The sequence below is a fragment of the Phyllobates terribilis genome, unplaced genomic scaffold (assembly GCF_046119375.1).
Source record: "Phyllobates terribilis strain yellow unplaced genomic scaffold, ASM4611937v1 Scaffold_2__4_contigs__length_985480577, whole genome shotgun sequence".
NCBI lineage: Eukaryota > Metazoa > Chordata > Amphibia > Anura > Dendrobatidae > Phyllobates > Phyllobates terribilis.
This window is the reverse complement of record NW_027362762.1, coordinates 531,983,449-532,009,685: the sequence shown is the minus strand read 5'-3', so window position 1 is coordinate 532,009,685 and position 26,237 is coordinate 531,983,449. Positions and strand designations below refer to the sequence as shown.

General features: G+C 47.8%; 1 protein-coding gene across 1 annotated transcript in view; it reads right to left on the bottom strand.

Moving 5' to 3' along the window:
- The window catches only part of THEMIS2 (thymocyte selection associated family member 2), a 226,625-nt gene that overhangs the window by 12,620 nt on the left and 187,768 nt on the right, over positions 1–26,237 (bottom strand). Inside the window, exon 5 of the mRNA XM_073666154.1 lies at positions 10,372–10,516. Coding sequence (XP_073522255.1) covers positions 10,372–10,516 — 145 coding nt within the window. The remainder of the gene's footprint in view (positions 1–10,371; positions 10,517–26,237) is intronic.

Genomic DNA, 26,237 nt, shown 5'->3' with positions numbered 1-26,237 from the left:
GAGGGAGAGGACTTGTTTTTCTGTGCTACCGAGGGGTCTCGTAATGCTACAGAGGGGACACCCAACCCAAGCTTCATGTCTGTCCAGCCTAGATGGGCTGGAGAGGAGGAGGTGGAGGAAGAGGAGGAGGCGAGTCAGCGTGAGGAGAGGATGGGTACTGTTTCTACTGTTGGGGACACAGAACATTTGCCTTTTTGCAGCTTGGCCCACATGGCACCGTTCATGTGTAAGTGTCTGTGGCAGGACCCTCGCGTAATACACATTTTATCCAACAGTAACAATAATAATAATTTTTATTTATATAGTGCCAACATATTCTGCAGCACTTTACAATTAAGCAGAGACATGTACATACAATAAATTCAGTTTAAACAGTTACATTAGGAGTGAGGTCCCTGCTTGCAAGCTTACATTCAACAAGGCAATGGGTGGACACAATAGGTGAAAAGAGCTTGTTATTTCAGGTCTGGCAATTATAATAAGTTGGGATTTTCATATAAGACTGCATGATCCGGTCATCAGCCAGTATGTTTAAGTGCAATAATCAAGAATCAAGAGTGTAGTTATCGTGTGCATGGAGGGTGTGGAGACAGATGAATAGTAGGGTGCAGATTCAGAATACACTGTGTTCCAAATTATTATGCAAATAATATTTTCTCAGATTTTCCCAAATTACCTATATGAATTGCAGTCATTGTAATTTTCCAGTCAAATAACTATTAGAGTACAATTGAAAGGTTTTTGTACAAACTGCCTATGATAACAGTATATTTTTAAAAAAATAAAAAACTCAAACTGCACTCAAAATACATGTTCCAAATTATTATGCACAGCAGAGTTTTCAACCTTTTCATTTTAATAAAGAACAAAAAAATGGTCATTTTTGAAATTATAAGCATTAGCAGGTTATTACAAATTGAAATCAAACAGTTTTCAACTCAAAACTTTATTCTAGGTGATGTTACATTTGCACATAGGACCGCTTGTTCGAAAGGAGCTTCTGAACTCTCTCATCCATTGAATTTGTCAGGTTTTGGATGGTTTCTGCTTTAATTGTTTTGCATGAGGACAGAATACCCTCCCAGAGCTGTTGCTTAGATGTGAACTGCCTCCCGCCATCATAGACACTCCTTTTGATGATGCTCCAGAGGTTCACAATGGGGTTGAAGTCCGGGGAGCATGGGTGCCACACCGTAAGTTTGTCCCCTTTTATGCCCATAGCAGCCAGAGATGCAGATGTGTTATGTGCAGCATGAGACGGGGCATTATCATGCATGAAAATGATCTTGCTGCGGAATGCATGGTTCTTCTTGAACCATGGAAGGAAGTGCTGTTTGAGAAACTCAACATACATTATGGAGTTCATCTTTACCCCTTCAGGGATCCTAAAGGGCCGACAATCTCTCTCCCCATGATTCCAGCCCAAAACATTACTCCACCTCCTCCTTGTTAGCGCCGTAGCCGTACTTGCATGGGGTGTCCATCAACCAGCCATCCTCCACTCCATCCATCTGGACCTTCGAGATCATTTCATGCATGATAATGCCCCGTCTCATGCTGCACATAACACATCTGCATCTCTGGCTGCTATGGGCATAAAAGGGGACAAACTTATGGTGTGGCACCCATGCTCCCCTGACCTCAACCCCATTGTGAACCTCTGGAGCATCATCAAAAGGAGTGTCTATGATGGCGGGAGGCAGTTCACATCTAAGCAACAGCTCTGGGAGGGTATTCTGTCCTCATGCAAAACAATAAAAGCAGAAACCATCCAAAACCTGACAAATTCAATGGACGAGAGAGTTCAGAAGCTCCTTTCGAACAAGGGGTCCTATGTGCAAATGTAACATCACCTAGAATAAAGTTTTGAGTTGAAAACTGTTTGATTTCAGTTTGTAATAACCTGCGAATGCTTATAATTTCAAAAATGACCATTTTTTTGTTCTTTATTAAAATGAAAAGGTTGAAAACTCTGCTGTGCATAATAATTTGGAACATGCATTTTGAGTGCAGTTTGAGCTTTTATTTTTTTAAAAATATACTGTTATCATAGGCAGTTTGTACAAAAACCTTTCAATTGTACTCTAATAGTTATTTGACTGGAAAATTACAATGACTGCAATTCATATAGGTAATTTGGGAAAATCTGAGAAAATATTATTTGCATAATAATTTGGAACCAAGTGTAATATTTAGAAGGACGGAACAGGGGAAAGTTAGTTTACTGAGTAGTTGAGGTGGTAGGCTTGTTTAAAGAGATGGGCTTTTAAAGCGCGTTTGAAAATGTGGTGGTTAGGCATCAGTCAGATCATCTGGGGTAGAGCATTCCAGAGAACTGGTGCAGCACGAGAGAAGTCTTGGAGACGGAGGTGCGAGGTTCGGATTATAGGGGATGTTAGTGTGGTGCCCCTGAGGGTTCAGTCGCCACAGAGGTATTGCACCTCACCCAGAGGTGTGGTGCCTCCTTCTCTCAGGTGAGGAGGGAGTGCTGTCCGGAACCCCAACACCCACATTCAACACTACATTGCTCCAGGCTGGCTGGAAGGGCAAGATGCACTGAGTCTCCTGCTGAGCCCTGTCCCTGGCTGAAGTGGGGGGAACCAAAGAGAGGGGGAACCAGTAGTGGGTGTGGGTGGAGGATGTAGAGTAGGGGAGCACCATTGTAGGAGGTATTTAAAGGGAAGCCATCTTAGGGTGGCAGGTCAAGTCAGTGAGGACAGTCAGTCAGGGAGCAGAGTCTCGTTAGGAGCTCTGTTCCACAAGTGTGGCCTAGTAATAGAGGCCCAGGAGGAGAAAGGCTCCGCTTTAGAGAAGGGATCCCAGAGGGTACGGTGAGCTCAGGAAGGCACCTGTACGCCCCGAATCTGCCAGATGTCAGAGGGATCAGGCCGCAAGAAGGGCACCAGCCCCTGGACCAGCCGTGTTACTCCAGGTCTCGGCTGGAAAAACGGAGGCTTTTGCACTTCCATGGTGCAGTTGCCACAGTCTCACCCTAGTCACCGTGAAGGGCATCAAGTAGGTCTGGTAACTCCAGGTTGCCCAGAGGGACTTCAGAGCACCCGATCGGGGCTGAGTGTGGGGAAGCACAGGGCAGGAGGGAGAAGACCCAGCGTGAGAAGTCGGTCTAGTAAGGAACATAAAGAATGCGGGGTTCCGTCAAGCACTCCTGATATATCTGAGAAAGTGCTGAACCCCTGGTCTGGTAGACGCAGTGCGACGCGGAGGCGGACACCCGTACAGTGTACCTGAGAACCTTGAACAAGAACTGTGAATAAAACTCGGATGACTGCACTCCACTGCCTCCGTCAGTTATTTCAGCTGCGCCATCCCGACTGCACTACAAGCCCAAGCATCACCACCCACCATCAAATTCTACACTGCCCTGAGGCCCGCTCCACCTGTGGGGAGCCGTTCCATCCCAGCTGACCTATACACTGCCTCAGAGGTCTGCAGCAGCGCTGGTACAAATTACCAGAAACCACAGGTGGCGTCACGATCAAACTACAAAACCCATATAAACAATCCCCTTTTTGTTGACCGCCCTGGGCCACGGACCGGGCCAGCCACTGTGACATATCCCCTCCCCCTCCCCCCAGCATCCATAGGCCCGGTTGCCGAGTACCCCACGGCCCTGGGGGTGCGTCATTAGTCTTAGGTCATTTGTAGAACAGAGGGTACGTTTAGGGCGATACACAGAGATGAGTGAGGAGATATAAGGAGGTGCAGAACTGTGGAGAGCTTTGTGGGTGAGAGTGATGAGTTTATATTGGACCCCATAGCAAATGGGCAACCAGTGTAATGGCTGGCACAAGATGGAGGCATCGGTGAAGCGGCTGGACAGAAATACGACTCTGGCTGCCGCATTCAGGACGGATTGAAGTGAAGAAAGTTTGGTAAGAGGGAGACCGATCAGAAGAGAGTTGCAGTAGAACAGACGAGAGTGAATAAGAGCGACAGTAAGAGTTTTAGCAGTTTCAAAGGTGAGAAAAGGTCGGATTCTGTAGATGTTTTTAAGGTGCAGGTGACAAGAGCGACCTATACTGGTTGGTCACCTTTCTCGATCCACGGTACAAGGAGAAATTTTCTTCTCTCCTTTTGGAGTCAACAAAGAGTTTTACAATTGAATTGTTCAAGAGGGCCGTTGTAGATCAGTTGCTGAAAACATCACCCTGAGACAATGCTGATGGCAGAGGTACCGGCTCTTTTCAACACCAAGGGATAATGGGGAGAGACAAGAACACCAGCTCCAACAGAGGTGGGGGAAAATGTGCACAAATTGGGCAATTTTCAATAGACCAGCACAATAGTAAAGGCTATCTGTGCCGGTAACAATGTCAAGGAGGGATAAGTTGCAGTACATGGTCAAGGGGTACTTAAGTGACCATACGTGTGTCCTTTCTGACGCTTCAGTTCCCTTTAATTATTGGCTGTCTAAGCTGAACACTTGCCCTGACCTCTCCTTATATGCCTTGAAGGTGCTGGCCGGCCCGGCTGCTAGTGTGGTGTCTGAGCGTATTCTCAGTTCCGCTGGGGCAATCATCACTGATAGGCGCACACGCCTCTCCACGGAAAATGCAGACAGACTTACTCTGATTAAATTCAACAAGGACTGGATATCTCCACAGTTTGTAATCCCTCCAGATGAGAGCAAGCCAACCTAAATTCACCAAAAATGCAGATTCATGCTACTGCTGTTAACGTCACCCCTTTCCCATAAGAACCCATTTCCTTCCTGCGTCAACCATGACTCAGCCCATAGGGCTAATTTGTGCAAACCCTACGCAGATTGTGCAGTGGACAAACCAGGACAGTATTCCTACTCCAGTCTAACTACTATTTGTGATTGATGGTCCTTGGGATGGTGGCTTTCAAAATAGGGTTAAAATGGCCTGGTGCTTGCTTTGTAGCAGGCAGTAGGAAATGTTTGGACTACTGCTTTGTGCAGGGCACTCAATGATTTTTTACGTAGACTAATATGGACAGAAGGCAGACTGACACCCCAAAATGGTGGTTAAAATGGCCTGGTGCTTGCTTTGTAGCAGGCAGTAGGAAATGTGTGGACTACTGCTTTGTGCAGGGCACTCAATGATTTTTTACGTACACTAATATGGACAGAAGGCAGGCTGACACCCCAAAATAGTGGGGAAAGTAGACCAGTGCTAAAAAAAAAAAGGCAGCACACAATGCTAATTCTGTGTGTGCAGGAAAAATATTGCTTTGCCTCTGACAAGAGCTGTTGTAAGATGGACACTGGAAGAACACTTTAACCTCTCCCTAGCTAATACACAAACTCTCCCCTGTACTCTGACTTTGTTGTGAGTCTTCAGCTCTGAAAAGAGCTATTTTTTGGTGGTATTATGGAGCTAGTGAGCGGCTCCTTTAAACACTGAACTAGTACACAATGCAGGTAGCCCTTACAAGGGCTTTTGTTTGATCAAGTGGCCTAAACACTATCCCTAGTGTGGGGCCCCTGAGGGTTCAGTCGCCACAGAGGTACTGCACCTCACCCAGAGGTGTGGTGTCTCCTTCTCTCAGGTAAGGAAGGAGTGCTGCCCGGAACCTCAACCCACACATTCAACACTACACTACTCCAGGCCGGCTGGAAGGGCAAGATGCACTGTGTTTCTGCTAAGCCCTGTCCCTGGCTGGAGTGGGGGGAACCAAAGAGAGGGGGAACCAGTAGTGGGTGTGGGTGGAAGATGTAGAGTAGGGGAATACCATGATAGGAGGTATATAAAGGGAAGCCATCTTAGGGTGGCAGGACAGAGAGTGAGTGTGATTCAGTGAAAGGAGAGGAGGGGAGCCGAGTCTCTACAGGAGCTCTGCTCCAGAAAGGGGCCTAGTAATAAAGGCCCAGGAGGGGAGCAGAGGAGAAAGGCTCCGTTGTCATAAAGGATCCCAGGGGGTACGGTGAGTGCAGGACGGCACCCGTACGCCCGAGTCTGCCAAGTGTCAGAGGGATCAGGCCGCAAGAAGGGTACCGGTCCCTGGACCAGCCGTGTTACTCCAGGTCTCGGCTGGAAAACCGGAGGCTTCTGCACTTCCATGGTGCAGTTGCCACAGCCTCACCCTAGTCACCGTGAAGGGCATCAAGTAGGTCCGGGAACTCCAGGTTGCCCAGAGGGACTTCAGAGCACCCGATCGGGACTGAGTGTGGGGAAGCGCAGGGCAGGAGGGAGAAGACCCAGTGCGGGAAGTCAGTCTAGTAAGGAACATAAGGAAAGCGGGGTTCTGTCAAGCACTCCTGATATACTTTAGAAAGTGCTGGACCCCTTATCTGGTAGATGCAGCGCGATGCGGGAGGCTGACACCCGTACAGTGTACCTGAGGAACTTGAACAGAACTGTGAGTAAACTCGGATGACTGCACTCCGCTGCCTCCGTCAGTTATTTCTGCTGCGCCATCTCTCCTGCACCACAAGCCCCCGCATCACCATCTTCTATTCCTACACTGCCCTGGGGCCTGCTCCACCTGGTGGGGAGCCGTTCCAACCCAGCTGCCCTACCAACCGCCCCAGAGGTCTGAAGCAGCGCTGGTACCTATTACCAGAAACCACAGGGGGCGTCACGAACACTTCCTAAAAACTACATATCCCATATAAATATTTTCCTTCCCCTTTTTGTTGACCGCCCTGGGCCACGGACCGGGCCGCCACCGCTGTGACATATCCCTTCTCCACAAGGGGCCCAGCCCCGAGTACCCCACTGCCCTGGGGACGCGTCACTAGCAGCTCAGCGATCTCTCCCTATGCTTGTAGAATGGAGGCTCCGGACGCAATGTGCTGAAAATGGTGTCGGCAGGGCTTAAATAGACCCTATGACGCTGGGCGGCCAGCCAATCACAGTGATGCCACAACCAAGATGTCTGCGGCATTACTGTTGTGTCACCCCAGGCTTGGATGCCACAAATATTAAAGGCTGTGTCTGAGAGCAGGAGGGAGGTTCCCTGGTCAGGGACAATTAGCATACAGCACCTCCTGTCCCAGGCCAGTAGGGGGAGCTGGCTGCCCCTATAAAAGCTGGTACTGAGGGCAGGGTTAGGGAGAACTGGACGACCTAGCTCAGGACTGAGACTAGTCCCAGAGAGGAGGGACAGTTGAGCTGTAGCCAAGGAGTCCGTGAGGCAGTGGAGAAGCTGCGAGCCAGGGACAGAGGCGACGAGAGCCAGTCCTGGCTGAGAGAATCACTACCGGACATTGGGGTCCGAGGCTGTCAGGGTTGCAAGCCCGGCAGCAGAGAACCAACCCGCAAGGGATTTCAGGTCCCTTGGCCTAAGAAGCCTGGAGACTCCGCCACACAGAGGGACCAGTACAGCACGGAGAAGCAACAGGTACCTAAGGCCCAAGTCACAAGCCATACAGGCAAAGTACACGGCCAGCTCAGGGACGTGGGCTATTACACCACGAAAAGGGGGATAGTCAGCAAGGGCAGAGAGAGAACGGTAGGCCTTCACACTCACCCTGACCAGTGGGGCTCGCCCGAATGCTCTCAGACACCCAGGCCCATTCCTACCCAGTACTCCTGTTGGGTCATTAGTAATACCAACAATAAAGACCCTGGACTGTTTGAAGCGGACTCAGAACTCTTATTATTGCGGCCTGCACTATCACCCCCAGCATTCACATATGCTGCCCTGAGGCTACACTCTTCCCGTGGGGAGTTATCCGACCCCTGTGCTGCACACCAACATCAGTCTCAGCGGTCTGCCTTGCAGCGGCGGTCATCCCTGACCGCAATCCACGGGTGGCGTAGTCGGACATTCATAACTCTACAAATAGACTGCCACAGCATTTGGTCTGACCACCCTGAGCCACGGGATCGGGTTGCCACTACTACCCCCATCATTGCACTGAAGCCTGGTTCCGGGTGCCCCAAGGCCCAGGGGGCGAGTCACTGTGATTGGTTAAGAATCCTAGCATGTTTAGTGGTTTGCAAAGGAGGCACCAAAACTGCAGGGCAGGATATCCGAATATAGCGAGGCGAGTACACAAATACTCTCCTAATAACGATTAACCCGAATACCGTACTATTCGCTCATCACTAATTACTACATAAAGTGACACCGGTCAGAATTGTGAAATTTGGCCAGGTCAGGATGGTGATAACGGACTTGGGGGTGAAAGGGTTAATGACAATTTCTAATCATAGGTCAAGTGTGGGAATATGTACGACCAGTGCTCAGGAAAAGGATGGCATAATTTCACCAAGTATGTATTCCATCCAGGCAGTAGTGGCAGTTCATAAATGCACCAGTATTTGGGGTAACTGACCACTGCCTAACAAATGGTTGTAGCGCCGTGGGCAGGAAGCTGACAGCTAAGTTACATTGTTACAATGATGCTTGTAAACACTACAGAGAGCTTTCTTCCAACTGGATTAGGCAGCCAGATAAATCAGCCGTCATAATAGAAAAGGCCCTCTGTTAAGAGAAATTATGTAAACTATTTATGACTGCATCTATGGTTTGACAGGCATCACAAGTTGCTGTGAAACAATGGATAGCTCAGGTTAGACATAACACTGTAGCATAGAGGGGTGTCTCTGTTGATGTTGCTATGTGCCACAATTTTAGATAATGCTTTTAGTGTGCAGGTCTCCTTGAACATACTTTTTTAATACACTGTGTGCAGAATTATTAGGCAAATGAGTATTTTGATCACATGATACTTTTTATACATGTTGTCCTACTCCAAGTTGCATAGACTTGAGAGCCAACTACCAATTAAGTAAATCTGGTGATGTGCATCTCTGTAATGAGGAGGGGTGTTGACTAATGACATCAACACCCTATATAAGGTGTGCTTAATTATTAGGCAACTTCCTTTCCTTTGGCAAAATGGGTCAGAAGAGAGATTTGACGGGCTCTGAAAAGTCCAAAATTGTGAGATGTCTTGCAGAGGGATGCAGCAGTCTTGAAATTTCCAAACTTTTGAAGCGTGATCACTGAACAATCAAGCGTTTCATGGCAAATAGCCAACAGTATCGCAAGAAGCGTGTTGGCCAAAAAAGGCGCAAAATAACTTCCCATGAATTGAGGAAAATCAAGCGTGAAGCAGCCAAGATGCCATTCGCCACCAGTTTTGCCATATTTCAGAGCTGCAACGTTACTGGAGTATCAAAAAGCACAAGGTGTGCGATACTCAGCGACATGGCCAAGGTAAGGAAGGCTGAAAAACGACCACCTTTGAACAAGAAACATAAGATAAAACGTCAAGAATGGGCCAAGAAATATCTTAAGACTGATTTTTCAAAGGTTTTATGGACTGATGAAATGAGAGTGTCTCTTGATGGGCCAGATGGATGGGCCAGAGGCTGGATCAGTAAAGGGCAGAGAGCTCGACTTCGACTCAGATGCCAGCAAGGTGGAGGTGGGGTACTGGTATGTGCTGGTATCATCAAAGATGAACTTATGGTACCTTTTCGGGTTAAGGATGGAGTGAAGCTCAACTCCCAGACCTACTGCCAGTTTCTGGAAGACAACTTCTTCAAGCAGTGGTACAGGAAGAAATCGGTATCGTTCAAGAAAAACATGATTTTCATGCAGGACAATGCTCCATCACATGCATCCAACTACTCCACAGCGTGGCTGGCCAGTAAAGGTCTAAAAGAAAAAAAAATAATGACATGGCCCCCTTGTTCACCTGATCTGAACCCCATAGAGAACCTGTCGTCCATCATAAAATGTGAGATCTACAGGGAGGGAAAACAGTACACCTCTCGGAACAGTGTCTGGGAGGCTGTGGTGGCTGCTGCACGCAATGTTGATCGAAAACAGATCAAGCAACTGACAGAATCTATGGATGGAAGGCTGTTGAGTGTCATCATAAAGAAAGGTGGCAATATTGATCACTAATTTTTTTGCTTTTGCCTTTCAAAAATGTTTATTTCTAAATTTTGTGCACTGATATTGGTTTACCTGGTGAAAATAAACAAGTGACATGGGATTCTACTTGGTTTTTATTAAGTTGCCTAATAATTCTGCACAGTAATAGTTACCTGCACAAACAGATATCCTCCTAAGATAGCCAAATGTAAAAAAAAAACACTCCAACTTCCAAAAATATTAAGCTTGGATATTTATGAGTCTTTTGGGTTGATTGAGAACATAGTTGTTGATCAATAATAAAAATAATCCTCTAAAATACAACTTGTCTAATAATTCTGCACACAGTGTATTTAAGGATATAAGATGTATTGTTTTATGGCTTTATTCTTCTAAATTTTTGCAGGCCAAGATTTGAAAGTACGTGAGATGGCAGTCTTCACTTGTTATGGTAGCATATCCTGTTGGCTCTGAAAGTCACAAGTAGAGTATTTTTTCTATTTGCAGCACATTGAACAAAAACATACATTGTTACATGGCATAACTGACCTTCACAAGAAGCGGTGTTTTTTTTTGGTGTTATACTATACATGTTCTTTTGTACTTTGTATATCTCCCTGTTTGTTTTACTTTCATCCATAGACATCTTGCGTTGAGGAGGCAGGAGGACCTTTGAATACATAGTTTTCGATTTCTGCAAAAGGACAAAAGGAAAACCCCAGAACATACTATTACACCAAATATCTAGCATGAATTCATATTTTTTTTTTAGGAAGGCATCATATTGTGAAGTATCCCACTTTGCATTTGAAAGAAGTGAAGTACACATCGATATGTAAGGACCCAGGGGCAGACACAGACTTCAGGGGGCCCATGTGCAAAAGTCTGCCCCCACCAACCCCCCACACTCCATACTGCAACAAAGTTATCTAAACATATTATATACTTTTTTATTACTAGTGTAGAACACAGCTATCATACCTTTCTCCCCACCGATTATGTGTCAAGCCTATCATATATTAAGAAATAATAATAATAATACAAATGACAGCTATACTTTAAATGGTAAAAAATTTGAAATTCGCAAAACAAAAAAAATTGGTTTGTGTCACCATTTTCTGAGACTCGTAACATATTTGTTTTTCTGTTGATGTAGATATTTGATGACTTGTTTTTTGTGTGATGAGCTGGAGTTTTTATTGATGCCAATCTGTGTTAAATATGATGATCTGAATTGTTCTTTTTTTAATTATTATGGAAGTGTAATGACAAAACAAGAGTTTCCATTTTTTTCTCTGCATGACGCTATCCATTCAGATTATATTTTTATTTCAACAGATTAGATTTTTATAGACACAGTGATACCAATTATGCTTATTTGTTGTTTTTTTAATGGAGGAAAAGTATTTTTTTAATTTTTATATATTTTTTAAATGTATTTTTCATTTTTTACTTTATTTTTTAGTCCCTTAAAGGATTTGAACCCGTGATCATCTTATTCCATACACTCCATTACTTACCTTTGTATTGTAATATACAGATAAAAATTACATATGCTATGAAGCGCAGTCACATTTTCCCCAGCTGCCAGGACAGACTTTTGGCACCTAGCGATCTCAGTCCAGTGGATTGATAGGAGCATATATAAATGTTACTGTCAGTGACTGTGGCATTTAAATGGTTAAACAGTGATCAGAGTTATCTCCTTTCACTGCTGTTACAGGCAGCTGCTGGCTGTTTAATGTTGGCTGCATCGCTGGGTATGGTGCAGTTTCAAATGCTGATGTGACTGCAGACTACTGAAACGTGACAGCATACGGTGGCTCACAGACAGGATTCCCCGATATTTTCGATGCGAGCATCAATTTAAATACAGTCACATGCTAACTAGATGTCATTGGATAGACGTGAGTCAATAAAAGTTAATTGAGAGAAGCTGGAGGAAACTAGTCAGCAGCACCTAATTGTATGTATGCAAATTGCCACCAGCACTGGAAATGCTGGGGAATCGTGACAGCGTGCGCATGTCACTTTTATCCCAAGTCTGGACAACCCTTTAAATTCATGTTCATGTTATAACAGTTAGGGCTCATTCAAATTAAAAGGATGACGTGGTCAAAAATGATGTTGAGAAGGCTGAACTTTTAAATTCCTGTTTTGCATCTGTGTTCTCTAAGAAAGCAAATGTAAGATCAACTGATCTTCACTGTGTTATCGAAGGAATAAAAGAATTCACATTATCTATAAACAGAGAGATAGTGAGGGAACACTTAGCTAATTTAAATGAATTTAAATCTCCAGATGAATTACATGCTAGGGTACTGAAAGAGATAGCAAAGGAAATTGCAGAACCATGAGCCAGAATCTTTGAAAATTCCTGGAGAACAGGAGAATTCCCAGAAGATTGGAGAAGGGCAAATGTTGGCCCTATCTTCAAACAAGGAAAGAAGATGGAGCCAGGAAATTACAGGCTAGTGAGCCTTAATTCTATACCAGGAAATATTATTTAATAAATTATTAAACAGCATGTATGTACCGTATTTTTTGGACTATAAGACGCACCAGGCTATAAGACGCACCTAGGTTTTAGAGGTGGAAAATAGAAAAAAAATTGAAACAAAAAATGTAGTCATGATGCACTGTTATGGGGGGGGGGCTGCGTCCCCCAATTCTGTTCTAATATACCCCATCCTGGTATATATGGCCCCCCCTTCCTGTTATATGTGGCCCCATCCCCATCCTTGTATGCATGGCACCCCTCCATACATACCAGGATGGGGATGGGGATGGGGCCGCATATAACAGGAAGGGGAGCCATATATATACTTCAGCAAAGTATTTAATAAAGTATCTCATACTATCCTTATTGAAAAAAATAACCAAAGAGTGGTAAAAAAGAGTGGTAAAAAATGGTTGCACCTCTATTTGGAAGAAGGTTTCAAGTGGGGTATCATAAGGCTCTGTCTTGGCCCCAGTGCTGTTCAACATTTTTATAAATGATCTAGATAAGGGAACTGAAAGTAAACTAATCCAATTTGCAGACAATGCAAAGCTGGGAGGGATAGCTAACACTAGAGAAGGCAGAGAAAAGATTCAGAGGGATCTAGATTAGCTTGCACAATGGGCAGCGACTAATAGAATGGTATTTAACAGGGCAAGAAAAACGAAAATAACATCTACAGAATGGGAAGAATAGAACTAAGCAACAGCAGGTGTGAAAAAGACTCATAGATCACAGACTGTACATGAGTCAACAGTGTGATGCAGCAGCAAAAAAGACAAACACAGTTCTGGGATGTATTAAGAGAAGCATAGAGTCTACATCACGTGAAGTAATTATCCCCCTCTACTCCTCCTTGGTCAGGCCTCATCTGGAATACTGTGTCTAGTTGTGGGCACCACATTAAAAAAGCCATTGAAAAACTGGAGCAATTTTAGAGAAGAGCTACCAGGAAGGTGAGCAGACTGAAAACTATGTCCATGCAGTGCATCAAGGAAAGTGAACGGCAGTCTGCCGGTCTGAGCCTAGGCACTGTGACTGAGCTGGATGTGCTCAGTCCAGCGTGCAGCTCTGGGTATGTGCTCCATAACTCATCAGGCAATGAGCTGGAGGCTTCTCTTGTGTTTCCTCCTTTACCTCCTTTTCTGATGGAAAAGGCTTGTTTCCCTTGATCACACTATCCAGCACTGAAGTTTAGATCCTGCAGCCTGCTGAGTAGTGATTGTAGTCCTTCCCCACTGTCACCACAAACACACTGAGAGGAGAAAGCTGAAAGAAGATATGTGCCAGAAAAGAGGGGTTTTATTTACTTCATATGGTCAGTGTATGTGTAATTGTGTGTATACATGTGTGAAATGTCTGCTTATATGTGTAAAGTGCATGCATGTATGGTGCATTTGAGAACTGTATGTAAACATGTATGCAGTGTATGTGTTTATATACTATATATGCAGTGTGTGTATATATGTGCAGTGTGTGTATACAGGTGCTTCTCACAAAATTAGAATATCATCAAAAAGTTAATTTATTTCAGTTCTTCAAAACAAAAAGTGAAACTCATACAGTATATCTTATAGTCATTTCAAACAGAATGATCTATTTCAAGTGTTTATTTCTGTTAATGTTGATGATTATGGCTTACAGCCAATGAAAACACAAAAGTCATTATCTCAGTAAATTAGAATACTTTATACCAACAGCTTGAAAAATGATTTTAAAATCCAAAATGTTGGCCTACTGAAATGTATGTTCAGTAAATGCACTCAATACTTGGTCGGGGCTCCTTTTGCATCAATTACTGCATCAATGTGGTGTGGCATGGAGGCGATCAGCCTGTGGCACCGCTGAGGTGTTATGGAAGCCCAGGTTACTTTGATAGCAGCCTTCAGCTCGTCTGCATTGTTGGGTCTGGTGTCTCTCATCTTCCTCTTGACAATACCCCATAGAGAATTGGGTTAAGGTCAGGTGAGTTTGCTGGCCAATCAAGCTCAGTGATACTGTTGTTTTTACACCAGGTATTGGTACTTTTGGCAGTGTGGACAGGTGCCAAGCCCTGCTGGAGAATGAAATTTCCATCTCCAAAAAGCTTGTCGGCAGAGGGAAGCATGAAGTGCTCTAAAAATTTCCTGGTAGACGGCTGTGCTGACTTTGGTCTTGATAAAACACAGTGGACCTACACCAGCAGATGACATGGCTCCCCAAACCATCACTGATTGTGGAAACTTCACACTAGACCTCAAGCAGCTTGGATTGTGGCCTCTCCACCTTTCTGCCAGACTCTGGGACTGTGATTTCCAAATGAAATGGAAAATTTACTTTCATCTGAAAACAACACCTTGGAGCACTGAGCATCAGTCCAAGTCTTTTTCTCCTTGGCCCAGGTAAGACACTTCTGGCATTGTCTATTGGTCATGAGTGGCTTGACACAAGGAATGCTACACTTGTAGCCCATGTCCTGGATACGTCTGTGTGTGGTGGCTCTTGAAGCAATGACTCCAGTCCACTCCTTGTGAATCTCCCCAAATTTTTGAAAGGCCTTTTCTTAACAATCCTTTCAAGGCTGCAGTTATCCTGGTTGCTTGTGCACCTTTTTCTACCACACTTTTTCCTTCCACTCAACTTTCCATTAATATGCTTGGATACAGCACTCTGTGAACAGCCAGCTTCTTTAGCAATTATTATTATTATTATTTATTTATATAGCACCATTGATTCCATGGTGCTGTTCATGGGAAGGGGTTACATACAAAATAAAGATATCACTTACAGTAACAAATAAACAATGATAGACTGCTACAGAGGGATGAGGACCCTGTCCTTGCGGGCTTACATTCTACAGGATGGTGAGGAAGGAGACAGGAGGTGGGGGGTTGTAGCAGCGGGGTCATGGCAGGCTGTAGGCTTTCTTGAAGAGATGGGTTTTCATGTTCCGTCTAAAGGATCCGAGTGTGGTGGATAGTTGGACGTGTTGGGGCACAGAATTCCAGAGGATGGGGGATATTCGGGAGAAGTCTTGGAGGCGATTGGGTGAGGAACGAATAAGTGTGGAGGAGAGAAGGAGGTCTTGGGAGGACCAGAGATTACGTGAGGGAAAATATCAGGAGATTAGTTCAGAGATGTATGGAGGAGAAAGGTTATGGATGGCTTTGTAGGTCAGTGTTAGTAGTTTGAACTGGATACGCTGGGCAATTGGGAGCCAGTGAAGGGATCTCACAGATTGCAATCTTAAAGATTGCTGGAGCCAGTCCACAGTTAAAAAAAAGCATCCATAGAGTGTCCAGGAACCTTCACACAAACTTTTCTTATGGATGGATTTGTAGGTCAGTGTTAGTAGTTTGAATTGGATATGCTGGGGAAATGGGAGCCAGTGAAGAGATTTGCAGAGGGGAAAAGCGGAAGAGTAACGAGGAGAGAGATGAGTTGGTCGGGCAGCAGAGTTAAAAACGGATTGGAGAGGTGCGAGAGTGTTAGCAGGTAGGCCACAGAGGAAGATGTTGCAGTAGATCAGGCAGGAGATGATGAGGCCATGCACAAGCATTTAGTAGATTGAGGGTTGAGGAAAGCACTGATTCTGGAAATATTTTTGAGCTGGAGGCGACAAGAGGTGGAAAGAGCTTGGATGTGTGGTTTGAAGGACAGGGCAGAGTCAAGGATTATTCCGAAGCAGCAGATGTCTGGTACCGGGGAAAGCATGATGTTGTTTATTGTGATAGATAGATCAGGTAGGGAAGATACATGAGATGGAGGAAAGATGATGAGTTCAGTTTTGTCCACATTGAGATTGAGGAAGCGAGTGGAGAAGAAGGAGGATATGGCTGATAGACACTCTGGGACTCTGGACAGCAGAGAGGTGACATCTGGGCCAGAGAGGTAGATATGAGTGTCATCAGCATACAGGTGATACTGGAAGTCATGGGAATTTATGAGTTGTCCCAGGCCAAGGGTATAGATGGAGAAGAGTAGGGGTCCTAGGACAGAGTCTTGAGGGACTCCAACAGAGAGAAGGCACGGTTGAAAAGATATGAGGAGTTCCAGGATAGGGAAAAGTGTTTGACGCCAAAGGAAGAGAGGATCTGTAGTAGGAGGCAGTGGTCAACTGTGTCAAAGGCAGAGGACAGGTCTAGAAGGAGGAGTATAGAAAATTGTCTGTTAGCTTTGGCTGTATGTCATGGGTGTGTCAGAAGTGACATACAGTCACCCTGCAGTTGGTTGCAGAAGATCTCTTCTTTTGGCATTACAGACAACTTCTTGAAGCTGTATTTCTAGGACCCACCGGCTACCTTCCTCTGGCTAATTAACACCCTGGCCTGGGTGTATAAATACTCACTGCGTGCTAGAGGGAGGTGCCGGTTCTATTCATAACCCCTTGTGAAGGCTTGAGCAAGAGCAGTACTTCTTCCTCTCTGGTGCTAGAGGACGTGTGCGCATTTGTCTGGAGTTGACTAAAGCTAAGCGATTTTCCCTTGTTTATCCCCCTTTATTGTCTTTAGTGTTCAGTGGGTATCAACTAGTGCTCATCCCCTCCCTTCCCTAGCCTGAGCCTAACGCCAGGGAAAGACACGGGTGCGCCGAATGGTGAAGAACCAATATAGGGACGTTAGTGGAGACAGGGTGACACTAGATCAGCCTAGGAGGTCTCCACTCCCTCCTTTCCCTAGAGTCTGGGCTCCCTTTCCCTCTTCCCTTTGTATTGCACTTAGTCTTTCCCATACCTTGCGTGACACTGTAAGTAGGTCATTAGTAATTTTGGATAGGGCAGTTTCAGTGGAATGATGGAGACGAAAACCAGATTGTAGGTTGTTGAAGAGCAAGTTAGATGAGAGATGGCAGGAAAGTTTAGCGTGAACATTTTGTTCAATGAGTTTGGAAGCAAATCGGAGCTGCGATATGGGGCGACAACTTGACATAGTGGTCAGGTCGAGGGATGGCTTTTTGAGGATAGGCGTGCATGACTGTGGCATGTTTTAAAACAGAAGAGAAGGTACCAGAGGTTAGTGATAGGTTGAAGAGATGGGGCCGGGATAAGTGTGTTAGTGAGGTTGGGGAGGAGGTGGGATGGGATGGCATTGAGTGCAGGTGTGATTTGGAGAGGAGGCGAGTAAGCTCTCCTTCAGTGATGTTGGAGAGGGAGGTTATAGGGGAATAACTGTTTGGGATTGTAGGATAAGGAAGCTACAAGAGTTGTGAAGTAAGCTTGTTTAGCAGAGGTGAGGGCTGATTTGAAAGTGATGGTTGCTTGTTTGAATGCAGTGAAGTCATCATGTGAATGTGCTTTCTTCCAATGCTGCTCCGCAACCCTGGACACTTGCCGAAGCTTTTTAGTGAGGTTATTGTGCCAGGGTTGTCTATTGATTTGTCGTACTCTGCCATGCACGAGAGGGGCGACTGCATCAATAGCTGATGCGAGAGTGGCATTGTAGAAGGCAGTAGCGCTGTCTGTGTCATGCAGTGAAGATATGGATGTCAGTGGTAGAATAGAGTCAGAGAGTGTGCAAGAGTCTAGACGTGCGAGGTTTCTGTGGGGGTGTGCTAGTTGCTGGACATGGGTGACAGGAGAGGAGGTCAGGGATGAGAAAGTGAGTAGATGATGGTCAGATATGGGGAGAGGGGAGGTTGTGAAGTTAGATAAGGAGTAGAGACGGGTGAAGGTAAGGTCTAATGTATGTCTGTCTGTGTGGGTGGTTGACAAGGACCACTGAGTAAGTCCAATAGATGAAGTAAGTGACAGAAGTTTGGAGACTGGTGACTGGTGGGTGTCAATGGGGATGTTGAAGTCGCCCATGATGATTGTGGGAATGTCAGCAGAGAGATAGTGAAGAAGCCAGGTGGAGAATTGGTCAATAATTGCAGTGACCGGGCCCTGAGGTTGGTATATGACGGCCACTTGGAGGTTGGAGGGAGAGTAGATGCGGACAGAGTGGACTTCAAAAGAAGGGAGAATAAGGGAGGTTAGAGGTGGGACTGGGTTAAAGGTGCAGAAAGGAGAAGACCCACTCCTCCACCATGTCCGTTGCCAGGGTGAAGAGTGTAGGTGAAGTGGAGGCCGCGGTAAAACAGGACAGCAGGGGAGGCAGTGTCAGAGGGTGTCAGCCATGTTTTTCGGTGAGGCCCAGGAAGGAGAAATTGCAGGAGGTAAAGAGGTCATGATTCACATGGAGCAATGACCTTTTGTGGCTTACCCTCCTTGTGCAGTGTGTCAATGACTGCCTTCTGCTCATCTGTCAAGTCAGCAGTCTTCCCCATGATTGTGAAGCCTACTGGAACAGACAAAAGGACCTTTTTAAACACTTAGGAAGCCTTTCCAGGTGTTTTTTGGTAATTATTCTAATTTACTCTGATAATGACTTTTGTGTTTTCATTGGCTGTAAGCCATAATCATCAACATTAACAGAAATAAACAATTGAAATAGATCACTCTGTTTGTAATGACTCTATATGAGTTTCACTTTTTGTATTGAAGAACTGAAATAAATTAACTTTTTGATGATATTCTAATTTTGTGAGAAGCACCTGTATATATGTGTGTGTATGTATACACACTGTAGTATCGGAGTCTCTGCCCCCTGACAGGCAGAGACGTCGTCCCTCTTACCGCCGCGCTCCCTGCCCGGCGTCCTCCTGCGCTCCTGCTTCTGCTGCTGCCGGCGCGCGCAGCTTCCAGGGCACTGTGCTTAGGGCGCGCGCGCGCGCTACCTCCCTTTTAAAGGGGCCGCGCGTGCCATCCTAAGGAGTCCCCGGCCAATGGCCGGAGGACCTCTCATATAAAAGGCACCTCCTCCAAAATGGAGGTGCCCGTGCAAGGTTGTAGCTTTGTGTGTAAAACTCTGCTTCAGCCCTCAGGTCCAGTCCACCAGCCTGACTACCAGTTCAGTCCGCCAGCCTGACTACCAGTCCAGTCCGCCAGCCTGACTACCAGTTCAGTCCGCCAGTCTGACTACCAGCTCAGTCCGCCAGCCTGACTACCAGTCCAGTCCGCCAGCCTGACTACCAGTCAAGTCCGCCAGCCTGACTAGCAGTCCAGTCCGCCAGCCCGACTACCAGTCCTGTCCGCCAGCCTGACTACCAGTCCTGTCCGCCAGCTTGCCTACTCTCCAGCTCGACAGTCTGTCTACAGTCCAGTCCGCCAGTCTGTCTATGGGCCCTGCCCGCCTGCTTGCCTGGAAGCACCTGCCTGTTACCTGCCGTGCCTACCAGCCAGCCTACCTGGAGGCTCCTGCTTATTACCTGCCATGCCTACCTGTCAGCCTACCCGGAGGCTCCTGCTTGTTACCTGCCGTGCCTACCTGTCAGCCTACCCGGAGGCTCCAGCTTGTTGCCTGCCGTGCCTACCAGCCAGCCTACCTGGAGGCTCCTGCTTGTTACCTGCCGTGTCTGCCAGTCCGTCTACCCGGATCACCCGTCAGCCTGCCTGCCGTGCTCATCTGCTGTACCGGTCAGACCCTGCCTTCTGACCCATGGGAGTCACCTGCTCTCATACAAGGTCGGTCCCACGGTAGCACCTGGTCCCTCTGCTCAGTCCTTCCCTGGTCACGGAGTCGATTGACCCGCCGTACGACCTTGGTCAGTCCGAGTTGATACCTAGCTACGCCCCTCTGGTCCCTTCTTGCACCGCAGCACAGAGGTTCCACCACCCGGATCCGTAACAGTTTGCACGGGCTATGGAACCCGGTGGCCCCCAGGCCCCTTCGCTTGCTGACCTGTACCAGGAGGTTTCTCGTCAGAGATCCCAACAGGAAACCATCCTGACCTACCTGCGGTCTGTCAACTCTCGCCTGGACACGCTGTCTGTTCCACCTGTGTCCGCCTCGAGTCGAGCGACACCCGCTTCGGCAGCGCCGCTGACTACCAATACCACGGCATCAAGCCTAGGACCCCGGCTTTCTGCGCCTCCTCGTTTTGGAGGTGACCCCGTCTTATGTCGGGGCTTTCTGAACCAGTGCACTTTGAACTTCTGGCACATCAGTTTCCCTCCGACCGGGCCAAGGTGGCGTTCATCATGTCTCACCTCACCGGGGAAGCATTGGCATGGCTAAACCCTCTATGGGAGAGAGGGGATTCCCTGGTGTCCGATCTTCTGGCTTTCCTCACTGCCTTCCAGAGGGTCTTCGATGAACCCGGACGAAGGATTTCTACTGCCTCCTCATTGCTCCTTCTCCGCCAAGGGAGTCTCATCGTGGGCCAGTATGCCATACGGTTCCGTACCCTCGCTTCTGAGCTTGCCTGGGACAACGAGGCCCTGGTGTCCACCTTCTGGGAGGGTCTTTCCGGTCGGATTAAGGACGATTTAGCAAGCCGGGACATTCCTACCACCCTGGATGACCTGGTGTCACTAGCTACCCGGATTGACATCCGTTTCCTAGAACATGCTAAGGAGACTACCCGGGAGAGAAGATTTCCTCGTCTTGCTCCTGTTTTCCAGAAACCGGCTTCCCAACCAGCAACTCCCCGGGCACGCTCGCCCGAACCTATGCAGATCGACCAGATCAAGATGGTCAAGTCTCGCCAGAAACACGCCGAGCCGAGGGGAGCTGTTTCTACTGTGGTAGTAAGGAGCACCTGATCCGTTCCTGTCCGGTGAAGCCGGGAAACTCCAGTGTCTAGGACCGCTAGGAGAGGTCGTCCTAGGCAAGAGTAAATCCTCTCCGTTCTTGACTTTGTCCGTCTATCTCCTGTGGAGAGAACCGCTTCTTTGAAACCGCACATCTGGATTCCGGAGCCGCTGGGAATCTCATTTCCCTGTCCCTTGTAGAGAAGTATCAGATTCCTACTAAACCTCTGGCTGAACCATTGACAGTCGCTTCCGTGGATGGAAGACTCCTTCCGGTGACCATCTTGCTCGTCACAGAGCCCGTAACCCTGCAGGTGGGAATGCTGCACTCAGAGAGGATCTCCTTCCATGTGCTTTCCGGACTCTCTCACCCCCTTTTGCTAGGTCTACCCTGGCTACAGAGACATGAACCCGTTCTGAATTGGCAATCCGGTGAGGTGCTCCGTTGGGGGCGGGATTGCCATGAGTCCTGCCTGGTTCCGGTTCGCCCGGCTCGACCTCCATCTACTCCGGCTAATTTACCTGGTCTACCGGCACCTTACTGGTCCTATGCTGATGTCTTCGACAAGAAGGAGGCAGAGACACTGCCACTTCATAGGCCATATGATTGCCCTATCGACCTGGTATCCGGTGCCACTCCACCCACTGGGTGTATTTACCCATTGTCTTTGGGTGAAACCCGGGCCATGTCGGAGTACATCAAAGAAAATCTGGCTAGGGGATTCATCTAGAAATCTTCCTCCCCGGCTGGAGCCGGATTCTTCTTCGTAAAAAAGAAAGACCGTTTACTACTCCCCTGTATCGATTATCGAGGACTCAACCAAATTACTATCAAAAACAAATACCCCCTGCCGCTCATCTCTGAGCTGTTCGACTGCCTTAACAGCGCGAAGATCTTCACCAAGCTCAATCTTCGTGGGGCGTATAACTTGGTCCGGATCCGCCAAGGAGACGAGTGGAAGACTGCATTCAATACCCGGGATGGTCACTATGAATACCTTGTGATGCCCCTTGGTCTTTGTAATGCTCCCGCCGTATTCCAAGAATTAGTTAACGACATCTTCCATGACCCCTTATATTCTTGCGTGGTGGTGTACCTGGACGACATCTTGGTCTTCTCTCCGGATTTTCCTACACACCGGAGGGATGTTCGTCAGGTCCTGCTTAGGCTCAGGCAGAATCACCTATATGCAAAATTTGAGAAATGCCTCTTCGAGCAGACCTCTCTTCCGTTCCTGGGCTATATTATCTCTAAGACAGGTCTATGGATGGACCCCGAGAAGGTCTCTGCCGTCTTAAAGTGGCCCAGTCCGGAGGGGTTGAAGGCGATTCAATGATTCCTGGGCTTCGCCAACTATTACCGTCTCTTCATCCCACATTTCTCTTTCCGAACTGCTCCCATCTCTGCGCTCACCCGAAAGGGAGCAAATCCTAAGGAATTGCTGTCCGAAGCGGAGGAAGCCTTCCTCTCCTTAAAACAAGCCTTCTCTTCTGCCCCTGTGCTGCACCGTCCGGATAGCAACAAACAATTCTTTCTGGAGGTTGATGCTTCCTCTTCCGGAGCCGGAGCGGTGCTCACCCAAAAATCTCCTTCCGGGAGAATGGTAACCTGCGGCTTCTTCTCCAAGCTCTTCTCCTCATCTGAGCGCTACTACTCCATAGGAGACTGAGAACTGCTAGCCATCAAATTGGCGCTGGAGGAGTGGCGTTACATGCTCGAAGGGACTCTGCACCCGGTGGTCGTCTATACTGACCACAAAAACCTGGCATATCTACAGAATGCCCAAAGACTCAATCCACGCCAGGCCCGGTAGTTTTTGTTCTTCGCCCGCTTCAACTTTACCCTTCATTACCACCCGGCGGACAAGAACGTTAAAGCCGATGCCTTGTCCCGATCCTTCCTGTCTTCCGATCAAGAGGAGGAGCCTATGCATATCATCGATCACTCCAAAGTGATGAATGTGGCCCCCTTGGACCTGTCTCGTCTCCCACCCGGTAAGACATTTGTAGCGGTTCCGGATCGTAAGAAAGAAGGTTCTTCACTGGGGTCATTCATCCAAACTAGCCGACCATGCTGGCCAGAAGAAGACCTTCCTGCTCATTACCTGGCAGTACTGGTGGCCTACCCTGCACCAGGATGTGGTAGACTTCGTCACGGCCTGTTCGTCCTGTGCCCGCAACAAGGTTCCCAGACATCTTCCAGCTGGCCGTCTCCTGCCTCTTTCCGTGCCTGCTGCCCCGTGGCAACACATTACTATGGACTTTATTACTGATCTCCCTGTTGTACGGTCATTTGAGTGGTCGCTGACCGCTTTTCTAAAATGGCCCACCTCTGCCTGGTCTCCCGTCTGCATCTGTGCTGGCTAAGGACTTCATCCATCACATCTTTCGTCTCCACGGCCTACCCCTCCACATTGTGTCTGATCGAGGGGTCCAGTTCACTTCGCGCTTCTGGAGAGCTACATGTAAGCCGCTGGATGTCACCCTGGATTTCTCCTCTGCTTACCATCCGCAGTCCAATGGCCAAGTGGAACATATCAACCAGATCCTTACCAGCTTCCTCCGGCACTTCGTCAATGCTCACCATACCGATTGGGTGGAGCTCCCACCATGGGCCGAGTTCTCCTATAACAACCATGAGAGCGAATCTTCTTCCAAGTCCCCGTTCTTTGTGGTCTACGGTCAAGATCCCTGGATTCCGTTTCCCATTTTCGCATCAGTGGACAACCCTGCCGCGGAGTCTCTGGTCAGCGAATTTTGAACTGTTTGGGAGGACACTAGATCCGCACTTCTTCAATCCTCCGAGCGGATGAAGAAACATGCTGATAAGAGACGTCTGGATCTGCCTCAATTCCGTCCGGGAGACAAGGTTTGGCTCTCCTCCAAACATGTTCGTCTCAAAATACCCTCCTATAAGTTGGGTCCACGGTTCATCAGACCATTTGAAGTCCTCAAGCAAATCAACCCAGTAGCCTACAAGTTAAAACTCCCGGCCACCTTACAGATTCCCAACTCCTTCGACGTATCTCTCCTCAAACCAGTTGTGCTTAATTCTTTTTCCGACAATCCAGGTACCTCCCCAGCTCCGGTCTCCGCTGAGGACGTCTATGAGGTAGAGAACATTCTGGCCACCAAGAGGGTGAGAGGAAAAACCTTTTTTCTGGTGGATTGGAAGGGGTTTGGCCCAGAGGAGAGAACTTGGGAACCCAGGGAGAACATCTATGCCCCGCTTCTTTTTTAAAAATTTCTTTCAGGCCTAAAAAAGAGGGGGCGTAAAGGGGGGGGGGTACTGTAGTATCGGCGTCTCTGCCCCCTGACAGGCAGAGATGCCGTCCCTCTTACCGCCGCGCTCCCTGCCCGGCGTCCTCCGGCGCTCTTGCTTCTGCTGCTGCCGGCGCACGCAGCTTCCCGGGCACTGTGCTTAGGGCGGGCGCTGCCTCACTCTTAAAGGGGCCACGCGCCGTCCTAAGGAGTCCCCGGCCAATGGCCGGAGGACCTCTCATATAAAAGGCACCTCCTCCAAAATGGAGGTGCCCGTGCAAGGTTGTAGCTTTGTGTAAAACTCTGCTTCAGCCCTCAGGTCCAGTCCGCTAGCCTGACTACCAGTCCAGTCCGCCAGCCTGACTACCAGTCCAGTCCGCCAGCCTGACTACCAGTCCAGTCCGCCAGCCTGACTACCAGTTCAGTCCGCCAGCCTGACTACCAGTCCGCCAGCCCGACTACCAGTCCAGTTTGCCAGCCTGACTACCAGTCCTGTCCGCCAGCCTGACTACCAGTCCTGTCCGCCAGCTTGTCTACTCTCCAGCCCGACAGTCTGTCTACAGTCCAGTCCACTAGTCTGTCTATGGGCCCTGCCCGCCTGCTTACCTTGAAGCACCTGCCTGTTACCTGCCATGCCTACCAGTCAGCCTACCTGGAGGCTCCTGCTTGTTACCTGCCGTGCCTACCTGTCAGCCTACCCGGAGGCTCCTGCTTGTTACCTGCCGTGCCTACCTGTCAGCCTACCCGGAGGCTCCTGCTTGTTACCTGCTGTGCCTACCAGCCAGCCTACCTGGAGGCTCCTGCTTGTTACCTGCCGTGTCTGCCAGTCCGTCTACCCGGATCACCCGTCAGCCTGCCTACCGTGCTCATCTGCTGTACCGGTCAGTCCCTGCCTTCTGACCCATGGGAGTCACCTGCTCTCATACAAGGTCGGTCCCAGAGTAGCACCTGGTCCCTCTGCTCGGTCCTTCCCTGGTCACGGAGTCGATTGAGCCGCCGTACGACCTTGGTCAGTCCGAGTTGATACCTAGTTACGCCCCTCTGGTCCCTCCTTGCACCGCAGCACAGAGGTTCCACCACCCAGATCCGTAACACACACACACATGTACATACACACACACACACACACATACAGTACAGACCAAAAGTTTGGACACACCTTCTCATTTAAAGATTTTTCTGTATTTTCATGACTATGGAAATTGTACATTCACACTGAAGGCATCAAAACTATAAATTAACACATGTGGAATTATATACTTAAGAAAAAAGTGTGAAACAACTGAAAATATGTCTTATATTCTAGGTTCTTCAAAGTAGCCACCTTTTGCTTTGATAACTGCTTTGCACACTCTTGGCACTCTCTTGATGAGCTTCAAGAGGTAGTCCACCGGAAATGGTCTTCCAACAATCTTGAAGGAGTTCACAGAGATGCTTAGCACTTGTTGGCCCTTTTGCCATCACTCTGCGGTCCAGCTCACCCCAAACCATCTCGATTGGGTTCAGGTCTGGTGACTGTGGAGGCCAGGTCATCTGGCGTAGCACCCCATCACTCTCCTTCTTGGTCAAATAGCCCTTACACAGCCTGGAGGTGTGTTTGGGGTCATTGTCTTGTTGAAAAATAAATCATGGTCCAACTAAACGCAAACCGGATGGAATAGCATGCCGCTTCAAGATTCTGTGGTAGCCATGCTGGTTCAGTATGCCTTCAATTTTGAATAAATCCCCAACAGTGTCACCAGCAAAGCACCCCAACACCATCACACCTCCTCCTCCATGCTTCATGGTGGGAACCAGGCATGTAGAGTCCATCCGTTCATCTTTTCTGCGTCGCACAAAGAGACTGTGGTTGGAACCAAAGATCTCAAATTTGGACTCATCAGACCAAAGCACAGATTTCCACTGGTCTAATGTCCATTTCTTGTGTTCTTTAGCCCAAACAAGTCTCTTCTGCGTGTTGCCTGTCCTTAGCAGTGGTTTCCTAGCAGCTATTTTACCATGAAGGCCTGCTGCACAAAGTCTCCTTTTAATAGTTTTTGAAGAGATGTGTCTGCTGCTAGAACTCTGTGTAGCATTGACCTGGTCTCTAATCTGAGCTGCTGTTAA